Here is a 21,243-nt window from a genome sequence, read left to right on the forward strand (position 1 = left end):
TAATGGCCACTTGCTCTAAGTGTTCGTCAGCTGCTGGCCAGCCCATCTAATGGAAGCTGAAGGCTCGGCCGCTCTTCCTCGGATTTGTTTCTCCGTGTCATGAGCACAGCTGGCAGGCATCTACACCAGAAAACAAGCTGTTTCCTTTCCATGAAAAAAAAAAACATGCAATATCCCTTGTCTCTCGTAAGAACCAGGCCGTATTCTCTGCACTGTGGACGCTAGTCAGAGGTTGGCCAAGACGGCCCTGCAACACTGATTCATACGATTTAATGCAACGCCTGATTATCACCGCGGGAAGGACACGACGTTGTAACCGGGAGGACACGGCCTGAATTGTAATATGAGATGCTGCAGGGAGCTCATCAATCATAGTTTCAAGAATGTGAGCTCGCCGGGGAAGGAAATATGAAAGGGAAAAGGAGAGTCAGTCCTGAAAAGAAGACAACTTCTCATGGTGTTAAGCTTGAAGACGTTGCGGAATCGTCGTTACCACATGTAATCGTGTTATACGGCATACCATGCCGTTTAGTGTCAAGTCTACGGGCTAGAGGCTTTGTTAGGAACTGTACCAAGACCGTCACTGCGCAGTCTGACAGAAAAGCTAGCCAAGCTACATCCGTTTTTTAAAATTCATTCTTTAATTTTCTACCGCTTATCCTCATGAGGGTCGCGGGGGGTGCTGGAGCCTATCCCAGCTGTCTTTGGGCGAAAGGCGGGGTACAATCACAGGGCACATATAGACAAACAACCATTCACACTCATATTTAACACCCGAACTTTTTGGGGCCAGAGTAAAAATCTTTGTCAACAAATTCAAAATTTAATTTACACGGATATTTATGTAAATATATCTTCTATATTAGCAAGATTGGATACTAGCAATAGTACTCCATTAACTCAGTTTTTTCTCCTCTGAACTACTTTGATACCCCAAAATTCCCTCTAAATCTGGCAGTCAATCAAAATCATGGGAGACTCGTAATTCGTTGTGCACATGATGAGCATGTCGCTAGACATTTCTTCAGGCATCAGGTATGAACTTTTGAAATATTATTTTTGAATGTCGTTTTGTGGCTCCAGTCTATTTTCCCTTAGTGAGCGAGGAGGTAAAGGTTGCCGACCCCTGGCTTATGGGCTTATAAGTTCAAGGCAACATTAGCCACGTATACATGGACCCAAATATTCCAATTCCATTCCGGTTATTTGCTCAAACGGAAAGAATGTAACCTTTTTATACACCTCATTCCCAAAGAAAAGTGCCAATCCCAATGAATATATAATGGGATTCCCAGGGGTGGAATATTCCTTTCCCCAATCCGATTGAGGTATCTTGTACCCGCTCAAACGGAAAGTTGTCAGACTGCGTTCTTCTTCTTCTTCTGTTGTTTATTGGCGGTTGGCAAGCAGCTTTGGTGTGCATTAGCGCCATCTGTGGAACAGAATCTAAACCCTTCTATACGCCATTCACAAGTCCACTTTTATTCCAAAAGAAAATACATATCTATATAAAACATGTGCCCAGCTTCATTATCAAATATTAGCAAGATTCAACTTTATCTTTTCCTGTTCCCGGGTGCGTTCTTTCAGCCAATGCTGAGATATGACGTAACACGCAGCTCCAGACGTTCTCCGATTTTAAAAAAATGGAGGCCAGCAATCGGCACTGGACTGCTAAGGAAAGTTTGTTTTGGATTCAAACTAAATTCCAAGACTGGACGAAGGAAAAACTGGCAATACGGAGTTATTCCAACAAGTGGAAGAAAAACTCCAGGAAGTCGGTATCACGTGATGTTGGTGTTTACGTTTTACTGGGCATGCCCCATTGACTATTCTGGTTGATTATAGCGGCACATGTAGACATGCGATTGGAATATTCCTTTCCATGGATACCATTGCTTTCGGAAAGGTCATTCGGAAAGAGAAAAACTCCTCATGTAAACGTGGCTGTAGAAACGTCAAGTTAAGGTCACGTTTCTATTCCACACCTCACCCAAAAACGATTTACAAGAGGCTGTAATTGAGTTTCGCTGTCGTTTGGGATTGATCTTTCTATATATAGACACCAGGAGGCTAATTTTGTCAGGCCTGGTTGAGTGTCTCGTATACGTTTTTACAGAGAACATTTTGAGGTGCCGTTCTTTGACTCTGGAGTCAAGGCTGTAGCAACTCTAAACTTGACCACTGCATCCATTAAACGCCACTCTTTTCAAAACTTACAGTGAATCCAATCTGCATTGCATGCTAATGCGAAACGGGCTAAATGCTTTTTGGAGCCCTGCAGGGGGAATAAGTGGTTTTGAAGAAGCCCTGCTGAAAAATGTCATGTTCATCTTTTTCATTGTGTCACACATACAGTATATGTTCTGCACATGCTTGTAGATCAGGGGTGCTCACACTTTTTCAGCATGCGAGCTACTTTTAAAATGACCGAGTCAAAATGATCTACCCACTACAAAAATGCAAAACATCTATTTATTTTCAAATGTATTGAGGATTATTTGTACGTACAATGTATGTTGATGTACCTTACATAACCAAATGAGCCAATATTGCAAAACACACATAATTAACTATTAACATTTTTTGTAATTACCTGAGTTTACTTTGATGACTTGCACTGAATTGAACCAGCCAGGGATGCATAGTCCGGACAGTAGCTGCTGATAGCCAGCCTCAAGCACACTTCCAAATGTTTATCAGTCATGGATAATATCCGTATCATAATATCCGTATAATATTCCATATCCGTATGGAAGTGATATGTTTTTTGCCTTTTTACTTGGTCCAGTTTTTGCCTTTTTACTTGGTCCAGCTCCTTCACTCATTTTAGTGACCATAAACTTTAGCGAGGGCTTTAAAATCTCGCAATTCGCCGACTAGCTTAGCACTTTGCATCGCTGTTTACGCATGAGCGGTGACCTAAAGGTCAAAATTCAGTTGTCATATGATTGGTTGTCCTGTATGTCAATCAAGTAACGGGGATGGATGATAGGCTGACATCGTAAGTTCTGCTGCACTTAGAGACGTCGTTTGATTTGATTGGTCGCCCGAAGGGCAACATTCAGTTGTCATCTGAATGGCTGCCCTGTATGTCAATCAAGTGACGGCATTGATGCTGGGATGATATTTTTTTAATGTCACGCCGCGATCGACCAGTACCACCTCCGCGATCGACCGGTAGCTCGCGATCGACTTAATGAGCACCCCTGTTGTAGATTCTTTTAGTTGTGTGCGGTTTTTTGTAGTGTTCAGCATCCTGGAGGCGGCTGTCGCTTCTCTTTCTGGTTTCTTCCCTTTTTCCTTCTCCAGACACCCTAACTTCTTTTCCCTTTCTCATCGCTGTCTGGGAAGCTTCATAGGGTCTTCATTGGGATGAGTCTGCCCCCCCTTCCCAAAAGGACAGGACAGTGACTGCTTCCAAGTTTATAATTAATTCATACACGGCTTGTCGCTGCCCATTTCTTCCCCCCAAAAAGTTTTCAGTGGAAAAGTTAATGGCTGTGAGAGGAACATTTGTTCGTTCTCACAATAGGATGTGGGCAGGACTGCCGTTATTAGCCCCAGAAACATAATGACATCCTCATCGTTCTGGTGCTGTAGACTGTGCCAGTGTTATTTTTGGCGCAAAAAGCTTGAACATCTGCTATCAGATTTCAGATGACTTTTTTTTTGTTATGAATAATGAATGGCTAAAGAAGACACTTATTGCTAATTGCTGGCAAGTTTCCATCTGAAGGATGATTTTTACAGAATGTGGGATATGTGGTGGTTATGGACAGTCTGACTCCCAATGAGCTTTGTTTGAACACACCTGTCTCTGGCTGTTGGGCAGCAGCCTTTATACTGTCTTTTTTGCCGTTCACTTCTGCTATGCAGCCTCTCCTCCTTTTGTATCTCCGCAAAGGATAGCGTAGGGGTGCTCAAAGCTAACAGCTCTGGGGTCGGTATGGCGCAAAAAAACAATACAAGTAATAAATAAAGCAGACCCAGGTTCAATTCCACCCTCGGCCATCTCTGTGTGGACCTCTGCGTCAAATCAAATCTATATCGATATGAATGATATGCTTTTAAAAAAAATATTGTGCTTTTAAGAAATATCGATATTTTTAAAATATCGATATATCACCCAGCCATAGTATTGGTGATAAAAGTTACCAAATACAGTAAACCTCGGATATATCGGACTCAATTGTTCCCACTGGTTTTGTCCGATATAAGTGAAATCCGTTATATGCGTATACCGGAAAATGTCCGTTTTACGCATATATGGGATTTATATCCGGTATATGCGTAAATGGGATTTTATCCGTTATAAAAAGGCACTTCCTTGACTATGTTTCCAATGTACCTGGACGCGCAGGCAACGCTGCAAACGCTGCAAATGACGTCGTATAGCGGCCTGTCACGATTCGCCGAATCGGAGCGCCACGATGCGGCCATCCGATATATGCCAGGGAAATTTAATGGAAATGCATTGGAACGGGACTGGAGATTTTGTCAGAAATAGGCGAAATCCGTTATAAAAAATCAGATATATGCAATGAATTTTTATTGGAAATGCATTACAGAAAAATTGGTTCTTTTTTATCTGTCCGTTGTGAGCGAATTTCCGATATATCCGAGTCCGATATATCCGAGGTTTACTGTACATCAGGCACTATATCAATGTCAAATCAGCACGATAGATGAAAATTGGAACTGTGTATTAATAAAGCCCATTAAACGTTCCATTAGATACGTCTGTTACAATTACAATTATTCGGAAAATAAATGCATCATCATATCAGGGGAGGAGCTCTTGCCTATGTTTACGGCCCAGACAACACTCCAAAGTCTTAGTGACCACTGCTCTAGAGGACACATTAATTATTACTATTACTAGTAATAATTACTATTACTAACTATTAAGACATCATTAAAAAGTCACTTTTGCATAATAGTGGAACTTTAAGATATCTGGGGCTAAATATTTGAATACTTTTTACATTATTATTATTCAAAATTACGCCTTTTAGTGTTACCATAGCACTTTGCTAAGGGTGTTCAAACAGGTGTCAAGTCGTTTTTTTTTTTTTTTTTTATCAAACTCATCAATAAGCTGTTGTTTTTCAGAATAAATGTTCATGCTGTTATTTATTATGATTTTTTTTTTTTATAAGAACCTGACGCTTCAAAACTGCTTCAACTGGCATTGTGCGTGCATTGAGTTTGACGAGAATCGAAAGCGTCTGTGCAATTACTCCATTGCACGCACGAGGAATTGCTCTGCATCGTTCCCCTCGTTCACTCACCATGTGCGTGTCGGCTTTGAAATAACGAGTCAAAAGCAACCGAGTCAGAACGTGACAGTGCAGCCTTTTTTTTTTTTTTCATTTTTTATAGCGGAGACAGTACTTCTTTACCCTTCAAAAATAAGTGACACAGAAGAGAAAGTCACTGTTAATAATCAAAAGTCATATTAGCGCGAGTGGAAAGGCTGCTTGAGGTGCCAGGCGTGCTATATCGTCTTCATTTGGGGACTTTTCTCACTGCGGAGGAGCTCCGAAATTGCACATCAGCGCATCAGCTGTTGTGCTGCGGGTGCCCTCTACATCACTTCCACCCCGCGGTGCTTTTATTATACACCTTCCTAGGTGTGTAATTATCATGTGTCATCCAAGAGTGATGATGAGTGTAGGCACGAGCGCTAGTAGCCTCACTGCTGTTTCCTCTGAGAATAAGACAGTAGCCACAAATGATTGGATTAGTGTGCCCCCCCCCCCTCACTTCCTCTTAGCATAATCCCCTTTTCCCATGTGTGCCGATGCGTGTGTGTGTGTGTGTTTGCGTCTCTTTCTGTCCGTGAACATCCGGGACGAGACGCAGGTTGGTTGCGCACTAGTGTGGGATGCAGAGATGATGCGTTTGTGAGGGCTGGAGATGTTTAGGCTGCTTTGACAATCGAAGTTCCGTACTCTGGGAGGTGGCCCTCTATGTGTCTTTGACAATGGCACTCTTTACAAGTGTATTTTAGAAGCTTTTGGTGAAATATAGGCTGGTAATAGCAGAATATAAAAATAACCTATGTATTTCACCAAGAATACATGAATAATATTCATTCATTTTCAACCACTTTTCCTCACAAGGGTCGCAGAGGGTGCTGGAGCCTATCCCAGCTGTCTTAGGGCACTCTGGTAGTTTTGTCATGGAACCAAAAGCTTCAGAGAAAAGATCATATACATAAAATAAGGACTTCATTGGGCAGTTTTTGTGAAATATCATTGTAAGAATGCAAATATTCCAATTTATTATTCATGTAAGGGTTGCACGGTGGATGAGTGTTTAGCGCGCAGACCTCATAGCTAGGAAACCCGAGTTCAATTCCACCCTCGGCTATCTTTGTGTGGAGTTTCCATGTTCTCCCCGTGCATGCGTGGGTTTTCTCCGGGTACTCCGGTTTCCTCCCACATTCCAAAAACATGCTAGGTTAATTAGCCACTCCAAATTGTCCATAGGTATGAATGTGAGTGTGAATGGTTGTTTGTCTATATGTGCCCTGTGATTGGCTGGCCACCAGTCCAGGGTGTACCCCGCCTCTCGCACGAAGACAGCTGGGATAGGCTCCAGTACCCCCGCCACCCTTGAGAGGACAAGCGGTAGAAAATGAATGAATGAATGAACATTATTAGAGACCTCTCAACATGAAATAACACCCCTATAGTCACTTTTACACACATTTATATTAAACATAACAGAAAATAATACATATAAGGCATAAACAATTAAGACATAAATAATATTTACATTTTTTTGGAATGTTTATGTTCGGTTCCTCCCACATTCCAAAAACATGCTAGGTTAATTAGCCACTCCAAATTGTCCATAGGTATGAATGTGAGTGTGAATGGTTGTTTGTCTATATGTGCCCTGTGATTGGCTGGCCACCAGTCCAGGGTGGACCCCGCCTCCCGCCCCGAAGACAGCTGGGATAGGCTCCAGCACCCTCCGCGGTGAGGATAAGCAGTAGAAAATGAATGAATGATACCAACTACCAGACGGTACGTGTGAATGCAACCTGAAGCAGTCTTGGTCCGCTTGTTGTCGTTTACATTCACCAAGCAAACCATGCTAACAGCACACATGCCAGAGCTCCTTCTAACCGAACCAAACAAGAACCTACTGGTAATAATAGACAAATGCGAGGCTTTATTAAGCAAAGAAATAAAGCACACAGGATTGACGTAAGTGATGATTGTGGGTCTGAGGTACAGGACTGCAGTTGAAGGTCTGCAGGGTTTGGTGTGTCATTGCCAGCCTCTCTAAAAAAGCCCACAGAGCGACAGGCACTTTGAAGTCTGGTAGAGCTGTTTAAATCCTGCCTGAAAAGACGCACACAAGCACAGAGAGGAGACGTAAGCGAAGCCTCGGAGGAAGATGACGGAGGAAGGAGGTTACAATGTAATCACAAGTGCAACTTTGCCTGGAAAGATGGCGGGTGGTGCGAGTGTTTTGCGGTGCTGGGCTGCATGAGTAATGCAGTATGCATCCAGCAGTTTGGAGATGAGTCGCAGTAACGTGAGAAGTAGTGATGTAGCAGCGCTGCAGTTCTCTGGCAGATTAGAGCTCTGACTTCACAGCGAAGTAAAACGGGAATCGGGGCCCGAGTCGGAATTAGACAGCGGATCCTTTTACCGAATGTATCCCGTAACAAGCTCTATGCTGTATTTATATTTACATTTTCTCAAAGTCATGCTGAACCCTGAGACATACCCTGGAGGAGGTCTGAGCATACTCTCTCAGGAAAAGTATTTTTCCTAATGCTGGCCTCGAAAAACTTTTAATTGGGGTTCTAAAGGTACCAGGTTCCGGCATTCATTCCAGGATTTTTGCCATATCTGAGCACAAACTGCAATTTTGTCCAAAATCTCCATAGTTAACCAATTTCAGATAGAAATAAGTTTTTATCCATAATAAGTGTACCTTTGAAAGATAATTGTAATGTTTGTAATACGCATGTAAACATGGAACTGGATAATATGTTTGCTTAATTGTCAAAAAAACTGAACCAAAGAACCAAACTATGTACCAGTAGTCATTGGTAAGCTAAAATGTCCATTGTCTGCAGTTAGCAAACTTGGCACCAGCGTCCACGGCACCAGCTGTGCCTCTGACAAAGTGTGTCTGACAAAAGTCTACAATGGATTGTCACTAGGTGGGTGCTTTGGTGTTGGTATCATGCCCGGCACGGGCCTCAAAGGACCTGAAAGGACATTCCAAAGGGTCCTCGTGTAGTCATCACATCCAAGAACTCGTGGTCCAGTTTTTGGTTTCCCGTTTTTCACATTGTAGCAATTTCGCTTTAGAACATTTTTTGTGCTTTCTTGTTGATATTTATTGCCAGTCATAATCTTGATTTCGCAGTTTAATAAGAAGGTCAATCAAACAAAACTCTGAAATATATTTTTCCCCAGGAAATTATTGGAAATTATTGTTGAATTCATCTTAAGCAATCGTTATAGTCTCTTGTACCCCTGATAAGCTAACTTCTTATTCCTGGAACCATTACAGTTACTTTGGAGTCCAGCCATTACTGATAGCTTTTCCACTTCCTGTGTTTAACTGTTACCATTATTTAATAAGTTCAGAAAAATAAAGAGTGTTTAACATCACATCGGTAGCTTATGCAACTAGAGCAGGGGTGGGCAAACTTTTTGACTCGCGGGCCGCATTGATATAACAAAATTTCCGGGGGGGGGCAGACTATATATTTTACACGTAACGGTCCACCTGGTATTATTGTATCTGTAAAATTGTCATGCAATCTGCTATTATTATTTATTATTTTATATTTATATTTAAATATTTTAAAAATAATAAAATATTATAATAATTAAAATAAAATTAAAATAATAATTATTATATTATTATTATGTAAAATATGCAAATATAACAATATTATTATATATAATTAATATAATAATTAGCATTAATATAATAAATATAATAATCATAATAATTATAATAATAATAATATAATTATTATTATTTTAATTTTTATAATTATTATGTGCTTGTGTCTCTTTTTTCAGGAGCACTTTGTAAACAACAGACCATGTCAAACAACGAAATTGATACAACCATCAAAAGGTTGGCTCAGGCCATGATGCCAGGTTGTATGTTGACTTTAAATGAAATACTTTTGAACGATTGGGCGGGCCGTATTCAAACACTTGGCGGGCCGGATGTGGCCCCCGGGCCGTAGTTTGCCCACCCCTGAACTAGAGGCTGTAAAAACACAATAAAAAGACCGTTACATGTAAATATAAAATACATTTCCACCAACAGAGCTGACATTTAGACTGTCCATTCATTTTCAATGAGGAAAAAAAAAAAGTCATAAAATATCGAACGATGGAAAAAGTGGAAATAAAACCAAAGTCCTGACAGATCGCCAACATCTTGAATATCGGCAGAATGTGATGTCGGAAAGTCACTGCAGACGTGTCGACATTGACATACAGTACATGCCGCTGATGTTGAAATGAATCATAATCTTTTCCGATATTGCTTTTCTGCCTGAAAATCCCAGGCAATAGCTAATTTATCTTTCATATTGTGTTGCATTTAGGTAAGTAAAGATAATCATCATACTGTGCATTATGAATGATGCTTATTATATCTCTGCCTGGAGAGATATATTATATTTTCCAGCAGGACTGCAGTGTTTAGGAATGAGCAATGCTAATAATGAGCGCTAAATAATTACAAAGCACTTAGCTTATTATCTAAAACCTTTTATAACATGCACCCCCTCCACGACCCCCAAACCCCCTTGTTGTATTCCCTGGAGTTTTATCAGTGAACACACGAGGTGGAGAGGGAGTTTTAGCCCTCTTAACGGTCTTGAAAGCCATTTCCAACATCAACGTGATATTTAAAGATATTGCTTCAATGGAGCCGGCGTGTAGATAATTTTATCCTTTGGCCGAAATATGATGTTTTCCTTTCAGAATCAATATAATAATATTCCATTTGAGTTCCACGTCAGATTTTATAACCTGGTAAGTGCAGCGGACAGGGGTGTTAGGGTATGGGGGGTGGTTTGTGTACACAAAAATGAAGTTATGTCATTCTTACCTTTTTCAATTTGGGTCACTGTAGTCCAGGGGTGGGCAAACTTTTTGACTCGCGGGCCGCATTGATATAACAAAATTTCCAGGGGGGGGGGGGGGGGGCAGACTATATATTTTACACGTAACAGTCCACCTGGTATTATTGTATCTGTAAAATTGTCATGCAATCTGCTATTATTATTTATTATTTTATATTCATATTTAAATATTTTAAAAATAATAAAATATTATAATAATTAAAATAAAATTAAAATAATTATTATTATATTATTATTATGTAAAATATGCAAATATAACAATATTATTATATATAATTAATATAATAATTAGCATTAATATAATAAATATAATAATCATAATAGTTATAATAATAATATAATAATTATTGTTTAAATTTTTATTATTATTATGTGCTTGTGTCTCTTTTTTCAGGAGCACTTTGTAAACAACAGACCATGTCAAACAACGAAATTGATACAACCATCAAAAGGTTGGCTCAGGCCATGATGCCAGGTTGTATGTTGACTTTAAATTAAATACTTTGGAAAGATTGGGCGGGCCGTATTCAAACACTTGGCGGGCCGGATGTGGCCCCCGGGCCATAGTTTGCCCACCCCTGCTGTAGTCGCTCTGTCCCAGTCCATCCCATTCAAAGATTGGAAATGGGATTTGAAAAATGAAATACAAGATTTGAGTGAATTAGTTAGCATGTGAGTGGACTGCAATTGACTGCGGAATGAAATAAAAACACACCCCTCATATTTCAGCAACCATTTTCATTACAGTATGTCTTCTCAATGCACAATACTATATCAATGAAACTCGCAAATACTTGAGAGTAGTCTGTGTACAGCTTGTATAGCAGTATAGATTCATTAGCCACGTATACATGGACCCAAAATATTCCGATTCCATTCGGTTTATTTACTCAATGTATACACCTCATTCCCCAAAGAAAAGTGCCAATCCCAATGAATATATAATGGGATTCCCAGGGGTGGAATATTCCTTTCCCCAATCCGATTGAGGTATCTTGTACCCGCTCAAACGGAAAGTTTCCTCCGCCATTAGCCACTCCAAATTGTTCATAGGTATGAATGTGAGTGTGAATGGTTGTTTGTCTACATATATGTGCCCTGTGATTGGCTGGCCACCAGTCCAGGGTGTACCCCGCTTCTCGCTCGAAGACAGCTGGGATAGGCTCCAGCACGACCCTGGTGGGAATATGCAGTATAAAATGAATGAATAAATGAATGTTTTGATAGTAAATCTATACGGCTATACAACCTGCACACAGTCTACTCTGAAGTATATCCATGTTTCATTTCTATATTATGGTCCCCTATGTTACAACGTAATAATAAAATGCATGCTACAGTGTTTGTGCTCCATTTTTCTTCTATATGCTCTTATTAAAGTGCGTACTGTACACACATTCATACGACCGGACTTCCACTAATGACTTAGGATGAACAAGAGGTTACTGTGCGAGGAGGAGAGGATGTAGAAGATAAAAAAGCTGTGTGGTGAATTATTAATGCTCAAGCATTGTGTCCGCCGCCTCGTAAGGACTCGCACGCACACACAGCTGCACGCCGCAGTTGTTTGTGCAGACAGGAAATGGCATACTTGTCGCTCTGTCTGGATTTCGGGCATGTGTAACTGCTCTGTTGTGTCCGTTCCCAAAAGAGGGGAGTGTGTGTGTGTTTCCACGTTAGCTGAATAGTGAATGTTGTGCGAGTCTATTGGGTGCGCATGAGGCAACATTCACACGCTGCCTGCCAGCAAACACTTGCAACAATGTAGCAAACCCCGCTTTCATGTATGCAATATTCAGCATTCAGTTTGCTATATTAATGTGTGCAATTTGTTGCCATCCATTTGTCATTAAATGAAAACATGACTTATTTATTCACAGCAGAGACTAAAATATGTAAAGGGTTAGTCTTTTATTGGTTACGTTTATCACCGTGGTGGTTTTTATTACCCCCCCCCCCCCCCATGGTAGCGTACATGTATGCATACGTTTAAAGCGACGAGCGGGATTGGATGGCAGCTGTTAAAAAAGCCAAAGTGAATAATTCAAGTGTTAAGCTGTGCTTAGAAGCAGCGTGTACGTGCACACCTCAGCCTCGCTCCATAGAACGTGTACCTGCAGATGTTGCTTTCACTTCCTGCGAAGAGGTGTGGTGCGCAAACACGAGCGGCGCTAAATATTTTAGCTTGCAGTTTTGTAACGCATGTTCTCCATCTCCCGGTTTTTCTCTACCAGGTTCCGCCGTGGTTATGTTTTTTTTTTTTTTTACATACAGTATGTTATATTGAAATTTTTTTTTCGAATATTACGTTATCCTTGTAAAATTACATGTTTTTTTTGTTTTGTTTTTTATTTATTTTTATTTTTATTGTTTTATTAAAAAAAATTACATATACATATTGCATATATACATTGCATATACACTTCCATCATTCCCTTTTAGCTAAATTGTGTGTGGAATAGTTTTTACTATTAACGTTTTTTCCTCTAATATTACGTTATCTTCGTAAAATTACATGTTTTCCTCTTTAGATTGCAACTTTTTTTTATCTTAATATGTTGGTAATGGTAATGGTTTAATTTCATTTGAACATGCATCAGATTCCAATTGAGTGCATCCCATAATAAGTTCCCAGTTCCACATGTCCAAAAGAAGTAGGAAGAAGCAAAGCTTATTAAATCCTACCCCTCCATCTGGTACTTTTGCAATCACTAACTGTTACATTTGTTCACTTCCTGCTTTCCTAATAAAATTTTATTTTCTTTATTTATGTATTTTTTTAATTGAATTTTTTGTATTTTTTTATATTTGTAATTACAAAAAATAAATTTTCTTAATTTTAAATTTCTTTTACAATTTTTACATTTTATAATTTTTTTTTAATTTTTTTAATTTTTTCAATTTTAATTTTTTTTATTTAATCAGTTCCACATGTCCAAAAGGAGTAGGAAGAAGCAAAGCTTATTAAATCCTACCCCTCCATCTGGTACTTTTACAATCACTAACTGTTACATTTGTTCACTTCCTGCTTTCCATAATACAGTTTAAGTTTTTTTTTTGTTTTTTTTTTTAATTTTTAAATTTTGTAATTTTTTGTTGTTTCTCCAATTTACACACGTGCTTGTCCGAACCCAGAAAGATTGTACATGCTTAAACTCCAGTGGGTGTGGTGCGCAAACACGACCGGCGCTAAATATTTTAGCTTGCAGTTTTGTAACGCATGTTCTCCATCTCCCGGTTTTTCTCCAGCAGGTGCCGCCGTGGCCCAGAGAGTGGTGACGGTGCAGAGCGGGCCGCTCATCCGCACCGAAGGCTCCCACGTGACCATCTGGTGCAACGTGACGGGCTACAAGGAAGGCATAGAGCAGGACTTCGAGTGGTCCATGTACCTGCCGACGGCGCCGGACCGGGAGATCCGCATCGTGAGCACGGCCCAGCCCAACTACGCCTACGCCGTCTACGGCCAGAGAGTGAACAGCAAAGATATTTACGTGGAGAGGCTGAGTCGAGACTCGGCCCTGCTGCACATCACTAAAGTGCAGGCCAAAGACCAGGGCCTGTTTGAGTGTTACACGCCCAACACGGACGGTCGCTACCTGGGCTCTTACAGCGCACGCACCAATCTCACCGGTAAGTTTCAAACACAACACGTTCCCAGATTTTGGATATATTTGGACAAATACACGCCTTAGCATCACTGATGATTGGGCGCCTTTTGTGGTGTTGCCGTTGGTGCAAGCACATGAGCAGACATATGTCCAAACATTTGGTCACCATTCCTAAACAAATGCCAGCTGAACAGTGTGTTGCTGTGAGTATGACTGGAATGTCATCAACTGTGAAAGCTTGCTTCAACTAATATTCACTCTGGTACGCTGGCGGCCTCACCTGTTCGCCATCTTTACAACTGACATATAGGACCACAGTGTGTCCGTCCAGGAGGCCCGCACAGCTGCCAGAGTCGGGAACTCCCTTCCATTTCTGGCGTCATGATGAATGCAGACCTTTGCTGACCTTTCTCCAATCGGTCATTTTTGGGGAATTTTGCCCGTCATTCGCAATCCTTATGTGAAACATGAACACAGACTGTATTTGTTGCATTATAATACCAGAAAACAAGTTAATACGAGGTAGCTAACAATGCGACGTCATTGGCTACTTTGGTGGTAAAGGTGGTAATGGTTTAATTTCATTTGAACATGCATCACATTCCAATTGAGTGCATCCCATAATCAGTTCCCAGTTCCACATGTCCAAAAGGAGTAGGAAGAAGCAAAGCTTATTAAATCCTACCCCTCCATCTGGTACTTTTACAATCACTAACTGTTACATTTGTTCACTTCCTGCCTGTCTAATATAATTTAAGTTTTTTTATTTATGTAATTTTTTAATTGAATTTTTTTGTATTTTTTTATTTGTAATTTTTTTTTTAATTTTTACATTTTTTGCATTTTATTAATTTTTTTTTATTTTTTTCAATTTTTTCAGTTTTAAAATTTTTTATTTAAAAAACAGTTCCACATGTCCAAAAGGAGTAGGAAGAAGCAAAGCTTATTAAATCCTACCCCTCCATCTGGTACTTTTACAATCACTAACTGTTACATTTGTTCACTTCCTGCCTGTCTAATATAATTAATTTTTTTTATTTATGTATTTATGTAATTTTTTAATGGAATTTTTTTGTATTTTTTAAATTTGTAATTTTTTTCTTAATTTTAATATTTTTAATTTTTTTTTTGCATTTTATTAATTTTTTTTATTTTTTCAATTTTTAATTTTTTTTTTTTTTAAAACAGTTCCACATGTCCAAAAGGAGTAGGAAGAAGCAAAGCTGATTAAATCCTACCCCTCCATCTGGTCCTTTTATAATCAGTAACTGTTGCATTTGTTCACTTCCTGCTTTCCATAATACAGTTTAAGGTTTTTTGTTTTTTTTGTTTTTTTTTGTAATTTTTTTCTCCAATTTACACACGCGCTTGTCCGAACCCGGAAAGATTATACATGCTTAAACCCCAGTGGGTATTTTGCAAAGCACATTGATCTGCGTAAGACTATTCCGATACGGTTTCAAACCAACATCCGGTTTTAATAACAGACTTGTGTTGTTACTGCGGTTGTTTGTCACAGTGACAGAATTCACCCCAGCAGTTGTATTCGCTGTGAATGCGGCCCCGCTACTGATAGTGCAAGGTATTTATAGACCCTTTCCCACCCGTATCTGTAACCTCTTAACCTACTTTTTAGAAGTCAGGGCCACAGAGTCCCATCGTCCTCTGTCATTGTTCTCTGACGTGTTTTTTTTTTTTTTTTGTGTGATCCAAGAACAGCTGCACGCCTTCTAGAAGCTATGGGGACAAATGAGGCCATGACACGCTCACAGTCTGTTCTCTGCTATTCCGATGCCATTTATCAGCCCTTGACTCTTTCTCTAATGTGTTTAGCTTCTTTTGATCGTGCAGCCCTTTTATGAAGGGAGTCTATTACAAAGACTTCCAAGCACGAGGAAGCTCGGGGTCATAGATTTTGGGATTTGGCCAAAAGGGAAAAATAAATCTCTTGGGTACGTTACCAATCAGAGTCAGGGGTCTCCAACCAGTAGATCATGAGCTGCCAGTAGCTCCTAAACACTTTTCAATTCGCTCGCCAAAGTCTTATTATAAACTCTTATAGCCACTATATTATAAAGTGGAGTTTGTTTACAGTTAGGAAGCACTTTGGGAGTGTGACCAATCACAGCAGAGTGGGCGTGGACCGTTTTGGCAGCGGGGGAGGCACAAATCCAAGGAAATACACCTGGAATAGGTGCAGATTTTGGAAAATCTGGAACGTTTTCCGAGCGGGTTATTGTGTGTAGCTGCTCTATAGGAGCCCCCAACTCAAAACAAAGGGTGAAAAAATTAGTATACAAGGTCCCCTTTAATACGATATATAAAAATGAGTATACAGTTAGTAAAGGTTTTATCCTGGCAGCAGCTTCACTTTAGGAACAGATTATTTCTGCTTACAATAGCCACGTTTTTCCGAATGGAATCTTTCCGAATGACTTTTCCGAAAGCAATGGTATCCATGGAAAGGAATATTCCAATCGCGTGTCTCCATGCGCCGCTATAATCAACCAGAATAGTCAATGGGGCATGCCCAGTAAAACGTAAACACCAACATCACGTGATACCGACTTCCTGGAGTTTTTCTTCCACTTGTTGGAATAACTCCGTATTGCCAGTTTTTCCTTCGTCCAGTCTTGGAATTTAGTTTGAATCCAAAACAAACTTTCCTTAGCAGTCCAGTGCCGATTGCTGGCCTCCATTTTTTTAAAAGTGAAGAACGTCTGGAGCTGCGTGTTACGTCATATCTCAGCATTGGCTGAAAGAACGCACCCGGGAACAGGAAAAGATAAAGTTGAATCTTGCTAATATTTGATAATGAAGCCGGGCACATGTTTTATATAGATATGTATTTTCTTTTGGAATAAAAGTGGACTTGTGAATGGCGTATAGAAGGGTTTAGATTCTGTTCCACAGATGGCGCTAATGCACACCAAAGCTGCTTGCCAACCGCCAATAAACAACGGAAGAAGAAGAAGAACGCAGTCTGACAACTTTCCGTTTGAGCGGGTACAAGATACCTCAATCGGATTGGGGAAAGGAATATTCCACCCCTGGGAATCCCATTATATATTCATTGGGATTGGCACTTTTCTTTGGGAATGAGGTGTATACAAAGGTTACATTCTTTCCGTTTGAGCAAATAACCCCAATGGAATTGGAATATTTGGGTCCATGTATACGTGGCTAATGACACACATAAACGGTTGCAGTATTGACGCTTTCATTCTCTTGAAGTTCTGATTTTTTTTGGTCGGTAAAAGTGTTAATTGGCCTGCCGGTTAGCATTTGCACCAATCAATCAGTCCACTTCAGTCCACAAGTGGTTAGTTGTGTTAGTCCGTTGGTCGGTCAGTCAGTCAGTCCAATATTTTGTTTGTTAGATCGACATCATTGAGTTGGTTCATCGGTTAGTTGGTCAGTTGAGTCCACTCCTTCGTTGTTGTTATTTATGTGCTTGGTTGATTTGTCAATCGGTTGATTGGTTGGTTGGTTGGTTAGACCGTTCACTTGTTCAACAACAGAAGAGTGAGCGGGTACAAGATACCTCAATCGGATTGGGGAAAGGAATATTCCACCCCTGGGAATCCCATTATATATTCATTGGGATTGGCACTTTTCTTTGGGAATGAGGTGTATACAAACGTTACATTCTTTCCGTTTGAGCAAATAATCAATGGAATTGGAATATTTGGGTCCATGTAAACGTGGCTACTGTTTCTGATTGGGAAAACTAGGATAAGTTTTCCAACTTTGAACAAAGTGCAGGTCAAGCAGTGTCCTGAAAGACTGTGTTTGCCATTAGAGGTTCCGCTGTACAATGAACGATGGGTAGAGGATGTGCAGTATGTACAGGATGTACAGGACAGGAAACTTTTTGATGAATTGATAACCTGGACGCCATCCAGCATGATTTCAGGAGAGTGCTATTCCTACTTTGCGTGTTTTGTTTGCAAAGATGCTATCTGCGTTCCAAAGTGAGTATAAACTATCAGTAGATCATCAGTCTGTGCCCTTTTAGGATGCTAAACTTAGATCAATCAAATAAAAAATGGAACTCTCCTCAGTCCGCTGTGCCGTGTGCATTTGCTTTGGGCACTGCAGTAACATCCATGAGAATCTTGTAATTGGCTATCACAGCACACATACAAGATTATTTCCGCTAAGTCACAGAGGAGGGGTGTTAAACAGCGGGAACATCACCTTCACATAATGCTGGAGAAGGTTGCGTTTCACTTTTGGTTTAGGATTTTTGCATCTGAAATGTTGAATTAATGTCCCTGGATGGAAACACGGATTTGTTGATGGCTTTCGGAATGCATCGGAGAGCAATTGGTCAGATTAAAAATATGACAATTCAGATTGTTTTGTTTGCAGGGATGCGTCTCATTTGCTGTGACAGCAGCCATGGTCCCATTTTATGGTGTTCTTTCTACTATTTTGAATTAGTCTTGGTTATAATCTAGACTTGATGCTGGAATTTAGATCATTTTATGTCATTTTACAGGCTGCACGGCGGTCGAGTGGTTAGCGTGCAGGCCACACAGCTAGGAGATCCAAGTTCTATCCCAACCAAAATTGTATTTTTTATTTGTGAATTTATTACTTAGTTTTAATTGTATTTATATTATTTAAGTATATAAATGTGTGTGGTTAGCGCGCAGACCTCACAGCTAGGAGACCCGGGTTCAATTCCACCCTCGGGCATCTCTGTGTGGGTTTTCTCCGGGTACTCCGGTTTCCTCCCACATTCCAAAAACATGCTAGGTTAATTGGCTAATCCAAATTGCCCATAGGTATGAATGTGAGTGTGAATGGTTGTTTGTCTATATGTGCCCTGTGATTGGCTGGCCACCAGCTGGGATAGGCTCCAGCACCCTCGCCACGCTAGTGAGGATAAGCGGTAGAAAATGAATGAATGTTATTTTCCTGGAAACACGCCATTTTGTGTGTTTGTAGCTTTAATGCTAATATGCTAATGTGTTTGTCCCCGCCTCTCTCTGACAGTGTGTGGCCCAAAGAAAGGCTTTTGTGTGTTTTTTTTTTATCACATACAACAACGTAACATAAGGGGAGCGACAAGAGGACACAAACACTAGCAACGCTAGCATAGCTTTGTGCGCTACGGCGCTAAAATTACATCACTTTTTAAGTCAACTTCATGCTGTGTTAACCTATTTGCTGAAAAAGAACAAAATTATGACAGCTGACAGTTGACTGATGGGTAGCTGATAGCGTTCCTAGCTTTATTTTAAGATATGCACTGAAGTCTGTTTGTTTTTTTTTGTTTGTTTACATAGCTCCTCCGTGATCTGGTGGGTATTTGCACATGTTTTTTTTCAGTAGCAAACAAGTGAGGGAGATGATAGATTTGTTTTTGGTTTGCTGCTAATAACCAGCCTCTGGAGACGTACAATTTGATACAATCTGGGTATCGTTTACGTATTATCCGTATTACCGGTGCCAAATTGGTGCTGATGCTTTAACGGTGCCCAAACTGGTGCTTTAGTTTAGTTTAGTTCATTAACATCCACATTAGCTGCTGAAATAGCATTAGCTATTCTTACTGGGGTCTAAACACTTTTTAAGAAGAGCTATTTTTACATCGAATATGCACATGTGTAACATGCTAGACCAGGGGTCGGGAACCTTTTTGGCTAAGAGAGCCATGAAGGCCAGATATTTTAAAATGTGTATCTGTGAGAGCCATATACATTTTTTTTAAACATTGAATGCAATAAAATGTGTGCATTTTTATGTAAGACCAACAGTTTTAGATATAATGGGCTCTAATTACGTAGACCAGGCACACTACCCCACGCCAAGGGGGTGTGGCCAGCACACTCGTGAGCAGCGCAGTGTCTAATAATAAATCAAATACTTGCTGCCATTAATACAACTTCTGCTGCTGCATAGTTTTGCACCGTACTCCGTATATTTCATTCTTTTGGCCATCTTTGCCAGAAGGCTTGGTTCTGCAGCTTTAGCTAGGTGACTATTTGACTAAAGGAGGAAAGTTTATATTTACATGTTGACATCTCAATGACCGAGGTAGACTACCGCATTATCCAATAATAATCGAGTTTTGGTGTTTGACCTGGAAAATATCTTCAAGAAAGATGGATATGGTCAGCCGTATTGCAGTAGAAAATAGATGGACGGATTAAAATGCATAAGAAAGTTGTTAATTTTGAATATTATTTTTAACAGTCATTTCTGTGATGGTTTACTTTAAAATGTTAGCAAAAATAATTTTTTATTGTGGTAAGAAATGCTTGAGAGCCAGATACAGTCATCAAAAGAGCCCTACCTGGCTCCCGAGCCATAGGTTCCCTACCTCTGTGCTAGACATAAGGAGTACACACATACATGACAAATTCATAAATGGGAAATCCGTCATCCTTCAACATTGCTGCATTTTCCCTATCCAAAAAAATACACATCTAATTCAAAATAAATCATGCAATTTCATAGTATTTTTCACTTTTTCCCAACAGACCAATGGGTTCAATCCTACCCCTGAGGACTCTTAAAGGGAATCTTAAAGAACCAAATTATAGAATGAGAACCAGATTGTTTATTCCTGACAACAATACCAAATACAGACGTCCGGGCTTATCTGCAGTCCCTGTATGCCTACAAGTAAGCGGGTCTTATTACAGCACAGCTTTCACCACATCCTTGCCAGCAGCCAACCACTGCTTAGGGGTGGTACTTCCCACTCTGGGCCGAATGGATAAAAAAAATGCTCCAAAAATATAAGCAAGTGCATACATTTGTTCGTTAATCCTACAGGCAAGAGTCATGGAATAGAAGTTTATGTGACGACCTGCTGGTGTTGGAACGCTGATGGTTCAGAATTTGGTCGTCCATGAAAGCGCATCGCTGGCTATGAGCGTGATTGGTGGATAATGAGGAAGTGTTGTGTTGCTGCTGCGGAGCGCGGCGGAGGAACGTGTGTGGGAGTTGAAGAATATTGTGTTGGAAGTGTGCACTGCTGTTGGCGTGTTAAAGTCGGCCATGAAGTTTTTTTTAAAAAAAAACCAACCTGTCAGACTCGGTGTGTCTCTGTCGGGATGTGACGTAACTTGCACAATATCACCTGCAAGTACTTGTTGCATTGATTTAGTATCTAGTATTTATTAAATGTGGCTCCGATACTTAGTTTTTTGGGACCTGTGCTATTATTTTGGTATACATCCTTACATTTGATACTGTTATAATATGTTTATCAATGGCGGTATATTGAGAAAATACGATATTGTGAATAACTAAGTCACTCCAGTCGGTTGATTAGTAGTCAGCACTATAAACGAGCTACCTCAGCATCAACGGAAGCGGCTGTGAATTAGCATATCCTAATGAGATACATATATTATGCATATGTGGCATGTCTTCTTGTACAGCTCAGGCTTTATGAAGTCAATGTTATTACGTAGCATATCCATTTCATTCATTTCCTTGCACATGTACCAAGCACACAAA

At 40.1% G+C, this 21,243-nt stretch overlaps 1 protein-coding gene across 2 annotated transcripts in view; it reads left to right on the forward strand.

The window, feature by feature from the left end:
* igsf3 (immunoglobulin superfamily, member 3) overlaps positions 1-21,243 on the forward strand; it is a 129,724-nt gene that overhangs the window by 17,351 nt on the left and 91,130 nt on the right. The window contains exon 2 of one of the 2 annotated variants that reach the window (XM_058082791.1): positions 13,406-13,783. In XM_058082791.1, the coding sequence (XP_057938774.1) occupies positions 13,406-13,783 (378 nt within the window). Of the gene's footprint in view, positions 1-13,402; positions 13,784-21,243 lie in introns of both variants that reach the window. The other variant, XM_058082790.1, reaches the window with a different exon arrangement.

The sequence above is a fragment of the Doryrhamphus excisus genome, chromosome 9 (genome assembly GCF_030265055.1).
Source record: "Doryrhamphus excisus isolate RoL2022-K1 chromosome 9, RoL_Dexc_1.0, whole genome shotgun sequence".
In the NCBI taxonomy this organism is placed as follows: Eukaryota; Metazoa; Chordata; class Actinopteri; order Syngnathiformes; family Syngnathidae; genus Doryrhamphus; species Doryrhamphus excisus.